Source organism: Mesocricetus auratus, unplaced genomic scaffold, assembly GCF_017639785.1.
Source record: "Mesocricetus auratus isolate SY011 unplaced genomic scaffold, BCM_Maur_2.0 Super-Scaffold_100009, whole genome shotgun sequence".
NCBI classification, from domain to species: domain Eukaryota; kingdom Metazoa; phylum Chordata; class Mammalia; order Rodentia; family Cricetidae; genus Mesocricetus; species Mesocricetus auratus.
Genome location: NW_024429193.1, coordinates 32307116 through 32317801, shown reverse-complemented (window position 1 = coordinate 32317801; position 10686 = coordinate 32307116). Strand labels below are relative to the sequence as shown.

The following is a 10686-nucleotide window of genomic DNA, read 5'->3' as shown; positions in this document are numbered from 1 at the left end:
CCTGTAACAATTCCCATATGGAAACTCCCTTTACTTTCTGTTTCAATAGTTCACTGTCTAGACTTATATTACAACAACTATTTCATTGCTTATTGAAACTGCCTATTTGCTGGGATTGTCCTCTTGAAGCCAGGGACTATGGTTCCTCATCCTCACATCCCTAGTATCACATTCAGTGCCAGGCACTTTAGAAACACAGAAAACAATGTTTGCTTGTGTTCTAATAAAGGCTGTACTTATGGCAGTGAGACCAAATGGATACCAATACTGACAAAGGAATATTATTTAGTAGTGTTATAAATTAAGAAATAAGATTTGATTATCTATGGTTTAAAATAAATGTTACAGATGACATCCATCTTAAAACCTTAAGCCATATTAGTATTTAAAATGGTAACAAAATGAATAGGGATTTCTGTTTTGTTTTGTTTTTAGTGTCCTGTTTGCACACACTATATTGTAATACTATTCCTTCACCCAGTTGCTTTCTGTGGACTCCGCTTTCCTAACTAGCACTTGTGTTGTAAAAATTAAACAGTATTAAAAAGATAGGTGGTAGAAAATGAATGGATGCAAGGTCAAAGGCTTGGATAAAAGGGATTTGAAAACCAGGGAGGAGGAACTTAGCTATCTTAGAAGAAATAGATTTAATGAGTATGTAAAAAACTGCAGTGTAAATGGAGAATGTTTCATTAAAGCCTGTATATTAATAAGAAAATTAGAAAACAATAAAACAGCATGGCTCAATATTAAAATACCTGAGAACACAATCTTAAAGACAATTAATGATTTAAATGATCAGATAGACTAGAATAAAAAGAAGATTAAGTTGTTGTCAAAAGAGGTGGATAGCAGAAGCCAGCATGTTACATGACCTTGGCATGTCTGAAAAATAGAACTGACTGGGAGTTCTGTTTTCTTTCTTAGCTTACCTGTGCACCCTACACTTGGGAATGCCTGTGAGTTATGAAATTTTTAACTTGTGCAAGCAATAAGCTAAGAAAGAAAACAACTCCCAGAAGCCAGAAAATAAGAGCACTCAGAATGGGAAGATTGGGCACTATCAATCAACATTACAGGTTTGAGCTGGATCCCCTCAAAAAACTCAGAACTTGTTTCTAAAACAACACAAACTGTCACTTTCATTCCCTTGGATCCATGAAATTTGCTGGGGGATCAAGACAAATGACTTCCTTCCCTTAATTTTCTATAAAACAGTAGGGGGAGTAGGTCTCATTATCACTTAAATTCATGGTTAAGAAAATGTCATTTATACCTAAATCTACATGTAGGTCAAAATGTAATTAAGAAAAGCTTTGATTTTAGAATAATCAGGAAGATAAAACGACATGGAAGAACATAATGCATTAGTTCTTTGACTCTTTAATTTTGTTTCTTCAATGATTTGTTTAAAAATATTTTAGGAAGAGCTTCTAAAGTTTCCAGAATTTTCTAGCTCTTCTCTGCCTTTCTAAATTTAAAAGAAGCTGTTGAGACAAATTTGTCACTAAGGAAAAAGCAAACTTCATTATTGCTTGGATTTCAGAAAATGTAACAAACAATTGGATTTAATGGCAACCAACAATAAATTTGTGTATTATGTAAGTATAAAATTATGTAAGTATGTTATTTCTTCATATACATGCTATGTAGCTTTTTCTGGATAAGTGTAAACAAATGTCCATTCATCTATCATTCGACAGGGCAGGGATGACAAGTTTAGTCAATCAGTGAGTTTTTTTGAGTTATTAACAAAATCATGGTGTCCCAAAGGCATTATTCAAAGCCCACCCTAGCATGGTTGACAGGCTACAAATCTTTGTTTCCTGCACAGCTTATAAACAACTTGGTGGATGTGTCTCTTCTCCCCAGCAAATGTCATTGCTTATATACCTTGGGGAGGCATCTTGTGAACCTTGTAATGTTCATGAGCTTTCTGAGTCCTGCATGTTTGATCACAAGTCTTTCTCTAATTGTTCATACTATTCTTAGTGCCCTGGCATTTGTAAGTTCAATCTTTTGATATATCTAGAAGATAGAATCATGATCAGAAGCAAAAATGATGGTTTCTAACACACCTTAGCTTGGGGACTGTCATTCAGGGGACTCTCAGCATAAATCATTGCTGACTTGAATGCAACTTGGAATTTACCAACGTCTTTAAGTCCAAATGGTACTTTTTTCTTTGTTGTTTTTGGTTAAAAGCAAGGGATTGCGTATACTTTTAGAGAAAATTCTGGGAAAAGCCGAAGCAGGATTTTCGTGAAATATAGAATGCTTATTTCCAATAGGTTGGAGACTCTACTGGGCATACTCAACATTCTATGCTATGCAAAATTACAATAGTTCCTGTAACTGAAAAGTTCATATTTGTGTGAAGGGTAGCAATAAAAAAAACTCTTCTTTGTTGCAGGAATTGTTACAACTTTTTTTTTTAAATAGAAATGTGATCCTAATATTGGGACTAAGGAATCATGGTTTAATAGAAGCTATCATTTGAAACTGAGCAACTAAAACCGATTCTGTGAACCCAAAGTCAATTCTGCTAATTGCAATGGAGAATTATCACTTATATAAAATCAGATCTAAAGCCGGGTGTTGGTGGTGCTCACCTTTAATCCCAGAACTCGGGAGGCAGAGGCAGGCAGTTCACTGTGAGTTCGAGGCCAGCCTGGTCTACAGAGCGAGTTCCAGGAACAATACAGAGAAACCCTGTCTCAAAAAACCAAAAATACATAAATAAATAAAAATAAAATCAGTAGAAAAGTAAAAAAAATAATTGTAGAAGTCAAGTTGGAATATAATTAACTCTAATTCTCTACAAATAAGTGGAAAAATCTGTATTGGTTCATAAATGAAACAATTTTCATAAATGAAAATCCATTGTAATATCAGAAGTGTCAGAATGCTGTGAGATAAATGTTGCTATTGGACTTATATAATTCCACCTGTGGTTGTGATTCATCATTTCAAACAGGGATTATACTCTAATTAGGAACTTTTGTTTTATTAGACTATCTAGATTTTCAGAAAATTTTCAGACAACAATGTGAATCGCCCCAAAGAAAGGGTGTGATAAAACTATAATGTGCCTTTTAGTTTCTGTAATTAAAAAAAAAGATTACATACATTTGTGCTACCACCTATTACTATTATCCCTAAATTCATTCCACAAACATCCAAGTGGCAGGAAACCTAGAACAGTTTGCAGAGTTTTCAGCTAAATAATGTTGTGGATGGTTTAACTGTGTGAAATTCAGTAATGTTACTAAAATGTGTCTGAGAAAAATATCTAAGTCTGCCAAAGATATAAACAGCATGTTTACACATAACCTACTTCTTTAATAGTTCGATAAAGTAGTCTTCTTAGAAACTAAATAAGAAATTCTCTAAGACATATTTTGAGGATGCTTCAGCAATAGAAGTCATGTAATCCCATGCTTCAATTTACAAAAACTTGTAAGGTTTCGGCTGGAGAGAGGGCTCAGAGGTTAAGAGCACAGGTCCTGAGTTCAATTCCAAGCAAGCACATGGTGGGCTCACAACCATCTGTAATGACATCTGGTGCCCTCTTCTGGCCTGGAGACAGAACACTGTACAAATAATAAATAAATCTAAGAAAACAAAGCAAAACAAAAAAAAACCTTTAAAAAACTTGTAAGTTTTCTCTCTTATTATTAAAAATAATAAACATTGTCAAATGTGGCATTTACAGAGTTGTTGAATTACTCTCAGCAGAAAGAATGAAACAATGAATTAGTTATACTTTCCAAAAAAAAACCAAATTGTTAAATTATTACTCAAGGTTGTTTTTCAACATACTTTGATTCTTTGGGGGTAGGGTGGGATGGGAAGTCTCATGGTTCTTCTATACCTAACTCTTCTATTTAAGTGGAGTCATTCAATTTCAGTAGTAATTTAGGATTTAGTAAGAGGCTGAGATTTGTGGAAAGTGTCTAGTTTCTTTCAAGTTCAATAATAGCATTGCTTCCAACTCTAACATGAGCTCTATCCAATATGGGTTATCAAAATCCTTGCCTTTTGCTATTGGTGAGATAAGTTATTGACGTAGAAGGAAAAAACCCATCTTCATTTGATGAAACCAGCTATGGAAGCACTTGCTGTTATACTCTTTCTTAAAAGTAAGTGAATAAATGTGCTTTTGAAAATTTTACTCCATTAGAAAATTTAGCCTAAGTATGGAAAAATTTAAGTCACCCTGTTTACTAAAACTGGCTACTAGGCTAGATTGGAGTCTAGGGTAGGGGTTGAGTAGAGGACAACAACACAAGCAACAAAAATAAAATAAAAAAGAAACAATGGTAATTAAGAATCGTACTCACCTTTAATCCCATCATTTTGGAGGCAGAGGCAGGTGAATGTCTGTGAGTTTGAGGCCAGCCTGGTCTACAGATTGAGTGCCATGATAGGCGTTACACAGAGAAACCCTGTCTCTAAAAGCCGAAAGAAACAAAAAAGAATTGTACTTAACATTCTTAATACTGGATAGAATTTAAAAGTCCATGTTGATGTACTTTAAAGGATAAATCCCTGCATTTAATTTTTATTAAATACATTCTCACATTTAATACATTGTTTTCACACTCATATACACATACAAAAGTAGGGAGGCCTTAGAAACATGTTTATAATCTAAATATACCTATATATAATACTGTGAAATAAAATCTGAATAAAAATTTTATTACAACATTTCTCTATTTTCAATTTTGTTTATTGTTTTAAGTCTTTTCTTTTAAATCACAGTGGAAATTAACTTATGCTTAATCATCCAGTTAGTGCCTATAGTCAACTTCATCAAATGCCAAAATGCAGAATCAACTCATTCATACACTCTATGTCCTGCTACCATCCCACCACTCATTGCCTGTCTTTGTTTCCTTTTAACGGCAACATTGTGATAAGATTGTGAAAAGTTGTAACTAACAGGTCTGTATATATACCATATCTTCAAGTATTCAGAAAGCAGTACATTTTATGCATTGTGCATTAGAAAACTATTGATGATATTACTTCTAAGTATATGAGAGTGGCTCCTGGTGGGAGTGTCATAAAGTTGTATGTCATAGTGTATGACAAGGATTTACAGCATTCTAGATTTTTCACAACTCTTCCATGTTAGTGAATGACGTTAACATTTAATTTCCTTACTCTCAAGTGTCAAATGTGGGATTTCCAACCACAAATAAATAAAGCACACACTCCTAATGTGTAGTGCAAATGCTCAGTAAACAGAGTGACATGGAATAGGACTATAGTTGTCATCCAGCAAGTGGCTGAACAGGAAGGTCCTGATTTTGTGAAGGCTGTGACTCGTCTCCCTGTTCCAAATGAATACTGTCACTGTCCCATGTCAGACACAATGACATAAAAGGCTGCTGAGTTGGGTTGATGGAGTGAGGGAATGGAAACTCATTTGCACAAATGGGTGGTACAATTCCTGTCACTTCTATGTAGCATGTAAAGTCTGATTTGCTGACAAAACTTCAAACCCCTGCAGACAAAGCAGTTACCAATCAGGAGAATCACAAATGTTCTGCTTCAAAGAATTATATGTTGGCACCTATGTACTAGATTGTGTGACCCAGACAATTAAAGGAACAAAAGGTGGTATTTTAAAGTCAAAAGTTTAGAATGGTGACACCTGAATATTCAAAATATAAATTATGGAATACCCAATAGTCACATAAACATTCAAACATATGGCTCTGCTTCCAAGTCACATGTGAGCAACAGTCTTCAGTACTTTGAGCAAAAGTAAGAGCTTTGTTGCTTTGCTTTAATTATGTATTAGCACGTTACTTCTAAAATAAGACAGGAAAATTAGAAAATTCATCCAGAGAAAAACATAAGAAAAATGTGAGAACCAATTCACTCATTTACTTCATTACATGTTTTCCCTACATGCATCCATAGCCCTTAAGAAAAGGATGTATACAAAACAAACAAATACAAAATCTATAATAAACAAAAATACAAAAATTGTGCCACCCATCTTGTCACTTGTCTCTTTGAGTTCAATTTTGAGGGAAACAATCTTTAAAGGGAGAACTCGAAGTTCACATATGTTAAACACTGGCAGAGAAACATTTGGGTCCTGTCTTCCTACTCCATTCCTGAATATGTTGTACTTTCAACAAATACAAGCTAAAACTCACTGATACAGGAATAGGAAACACACACATACGCACATCTTATGAAAAAAGACATCTGTCCTCGCCTATAATACACATGTAACATTTAAAACTAAGGTCTGACACAATCACTTAATTGATTTAAATAATTAAGGCTTCTAAATGGTTCAGTGCCAACTTTCTGCATCAGTATTTGAATAAAATACGTTTTTGCATTTAACGTTGTGCTCTTTACAGACATCTTATTCATGGCATTTCATTAGAAAGGTCTGATGAGGGAGTATTAGAATTGTTTGCTGACATTTAGTTTTAGTAGCTGTTAGACTAAAGTATAGTAATACAAACTCAATGACCAAACAGATGTGTTCCCATATTCTGGGCTGTTGGCTCATTTTACCTTCTTTTCATGTTTAACATGACTATTTCCTTTGTATTTGCCATTGGGGATTCCGTTTTGGTAATGTCCATTAACTGTGCTATGCTTGTTTCTAGACCACAGACTTTTGATTTTTCGATAGATAAATTTTGTCACACAGGACAAAATGAAGTAGAACAAGGCAGCACCAAGCAAAAGCACAAAGGCAATATCCAGTAGAAAATACTGACAGAAAGAAATCTGATGGACAGCCGAACGGAGGTGATGAGCTCCATCATGGCGAAGAATGTAGTCTATCCAATAGGTAGTCCGATTGACAGGGTGGCCAGGTTGATCCTTATGAATTTCTGACAACTTTTGAGCCCTCTGCCGATAGCTACAGTGGGAAAAACACAATATGATCATGCATACACAGGTTCTATACTGATGGCTATCTCAATTTAGAAATGGAGAAAATGATTGATAATCTTCTTTAAGCACCTAAATGTGCTCCAGGCACTAGGCTAAATGCTTTGACTTCTTCTAATACCTCTGTATATTTCAGGCTAGCGAGGAAAAGCAAACCCAGAAATCACCACCATCTTAGAATGATTCCACAATGAGAGGCAGATGCATATTTTCTGACCCAAGCCCTTCCCACACTACACCACATCACACACACACTACAATTCAGAAACTGCCAACTGCTATTAATCAATGTATCTTATCAGATAATGACAGAAAAAAACACTGATATTTTTCATACCAGTTCTTAAAAAAGTAGTGCCATTCAGTTCTAATTTAAAGTCACAGTAAATGATGGCATGAGGATGTTATTTTAAACAAGAAAAGAAGGGTTGAGGAGCACAATGATATGATGTATGACCTATATGTAGAATAGGCATGAATGTTGGCAAGCGTGTACATGACTATAAACCCTTCCTCAAGTGGTTAACTAAAAAGCAGGTAAATTGATAAAATGTAAATGTTTTACTTTATTTTCAATTTCATAACTGTCCATATGTGGGACAGTCTTAAAGAGGACTATTGTCTTTTTGAGCACAGGGCTTTGAAAGAAGTTTATACTGCTTAGACAAAAGAGATAAATTCTACTTCAGGAAAATAAAAATAATCACAGATGATATGGCCCTTGGTACCATACCAAGAAGCAAAATCTTGGGTCTATGTGAAGATCTGGCATGCTAAAGGAGGAGGGTAAAGAATAAGGAAGCTGGGAATTCCAATAGTAAATTCGTTCACAAGCAATGTGCAATACAAGGGGTATCTGATCAAATTTCTCAAGACTGTACTGAATGATAATTATGTAACTTAAATCATAGAACCAAATAACATTAGACATAGAAATGGCTAGCATACCAGGCACGAAGATAATAATGGTAAGAGGTACCTGAAAAAGACCTCATGAGTAGTAAAAGGTAAGAAGCAGGCTCAACAAGATGGGGAAATGGTAGAATGATGAGTTGATAGGAGTTGTTAAGATTCTATATTCAACGGGAAAGGATGTAAAAAGTTTGAAGTAACTGCAGTTCTTGCAACCTGTAGGACTATGGCAGATCCGATGAACACTAAGCACTCCAAGATGCTTAACACTAGCCATAATGTGGACAGTGTGGGATGTGATGAAAGGAGGACCCAGAGAGCAAGAGGAGCTGTAAGATGACACTTCCTAACATAAAGGCTATGGTGCTGTAAGAGTTGATGCGATGTTCCTTTTGTGATCTAGCTGTAGCCCTATATATTTTGCTTATAATGGGCATGAAAACAAATCAAGGAAATAAATAGGGAATTAGGACTAGGGTAAGTAGCAAGAAAAGATAATCACTTCTGGCCTTTTCTATATCCCTGCAATGGAAGGATGTAGCTTTTAAAGGCACATTTATTCTGCTATCATTATCTCCTCTATAATGAATATAGATGTAAATGACCTAAAATTTTCACCCAAATAATGAGAGCCCATCCACATATGATGCTTTCTAACTGATGTGGCAAGAGAAAATGAAGGATTTGCTCTTACTCTAGTTTATATTAATATATATACATATATGCATATGGGTAAGAAACTATTCTTCGGATAGAAAATAAAGCAGAATATCCTAGATATTTTCTCCTTTTGAAACTAATACCATCACTTTATGTCATGAATTTATGAAAAAAATCTCTCCCCATAAAAGTTGACCTTGAGTTAGATAAGTGAAATTATAAAGATCAGTTCAACTTTGCTGTTTGCTTTCTTTAAAATGATAGTGTTTCCAGACTTACAAGAGTTCTTCCACACAAAGAAAGTAGTGGGTTTTCATTAAGCAAAACCAAGTGACTAGATAAAGGAAGCAGTATTGTAATAATAACATAGGCTTTAGGTTTAAGAAAAAAATCATCTAAACAAGACTTTCTTTAGCAAGGTTGGTTACTTGCCTTAAACTAGAATATCTTGAATATAACGGTAATGAGGCAAATTAGCCTTTTAAATAATGATTTTACCTTAAATATGGAACATTTGCCATACATTTGAAGTAAATTGCTCCAATTTGTATAATGACTTTTAGGGAATGGCACATATCACTGCTATTTCTATACTAAGCAAGGAATCTTTCCACCTATTATGTCCTTCAAGATACTTCAGTTAGGATTTCACTGCAATGTAAATGAGTACAGCTTGATGTTTTTGTAATTCATGCTCACTCACACCTCAGAGAACACTGCTAAGCTGAACTGAGAATACAGCTCATGGAAGAGTGCTTGCTTGGCATGTGCAGACCCCTGGATTCAACCTTCACTGCCACAGTCAAAACAAACACACAAATTGCCTTGCTGAACCACTTTCTGCAAATGTTTCTATATTATGGCCCAATGTTAGTAGCTCTCCAACTTTCCCATTCCAAATCCTTCCTTCAGATTTTGCAGACCCATATGAAAATATTTTCCAAACAGCACGTCTTTAAATGTATGATGTCTAACAAAGGAAGCTACAGATTACAGAAGAGGTAGCATGCAGGTTCCTGAGGAACAGAGCATACTGCTCCAAGAGCCACATTTGTGACCAATACTTTGGCTGTTGTAAGGGGCCAAGATCAGTGCCATCCCTGAGCTTACAAAAAAAATAGCATAATGAACCTTGGATTATTCAACAATTTTGTATGTAAGCTTCATATTGTCTTTTAAAAAAACATTTTATGTGACATTTCTTAGAATATAGCAACAATTCTCAACCCAGTGTTCAGGCACATCTCCCAGGTAAAAACAGAAATTAATTACTCTCTTCAGCTACATATAATCATTTGAATCACGTGATAAACTAAACATCCTGTCTTTAAATGAAGAAAATCGCTGCTTTGTTTAAAACTGCCCAGGGCAGCTGCCCACTGAGACTTATTTGTGAAGTGGGTTAACTCAGGACACATCAAGAATTTAAAAGGCAAAATAGAGATTCTAATTCATCATTCACATGAGCACACACATCTTAGCAACAGTGAGTGCTGGCAAAGGCAGCAGCACGTGTTAGCCAGGCAGGGTGAAGAGCTCTGCTTAGACATCACATAGGTCTGTCTTCAGTTTGTATTTGAATAGCTATGTGACCACGGGCAAACTACTGAAGCTCTCTGAGATTCAAGTGCCTCATTTCTATAGTGAGAACAGCAAAAATTCTGATGCAAGGGAGCGGCAAGTGTGATGGCTCATCGGCACTGTCAACTTGAGGGTGTTTAGAATTCCCTGAGAAACGTACTTTGGGGCATGTGTGTGAGGACAGTTCCAGGAAGGAACTGAGAAAGGAAATGATGAGTATGTCAGCATTGTCCTATGGCTGGGGACTCAGGATGAGGGAACAGAAAGCCAGAACAGTACCAGTACTCTCCACTTTCTGCTTTCTAATCAAGGTGTGAGGAAGCTCAGGTGACCGCAGCTAGGAGCCATCCTGCCAACAGACCTTGCCCTGGGTCAGCAGGATACACCACGGACCAAAATAAATCCTTCCTCCTCCAAGTCACATCTTATTAAGTGTTTGGTCACTTTGCAATGAGTATCAACAATACAAATGAGCATAAAAATTACAAAATCTGACATACTACCTTAGTTTTTTTGACAAATCTTAGTGGCAAACGCCTCAGGATCACAACTTGAATGGGTAACTCACATGTTTAACTTTGAAATTTTAGAGAA

The 10686-nt window shown here is 35.6% G+C and overlaps 1 protein-coding gene across 2 annotated transcripts in view; it reads right to left on the bottom strand.

Annotated features, from left to right (window-relative positions):
* Nucleotides 1–4532: 4532 nt before the first annotated feature.
* Ugt8 (UDP glycosyltransferase 8) overlaps nucleotides 4533–10686 on the bottom strand; it is a 66574-nt gene continuing 60420 nt past the window's right edge. For both annotated transcript variants that reach the window (XM_005077141.4, XM_040751905.1), the window contains exon 6: nucleotides 4533–6907. In XM_005077141.4, the coding sequence (XP_005077198.1) occupies nucleotides 6544–6907 (364 nt within the window). In that variant the 3' untranslated portion in view covers nucleotides 4533–6543. The remainder of the gene's footprint in view (nucleotides 6908–10686) is intronic.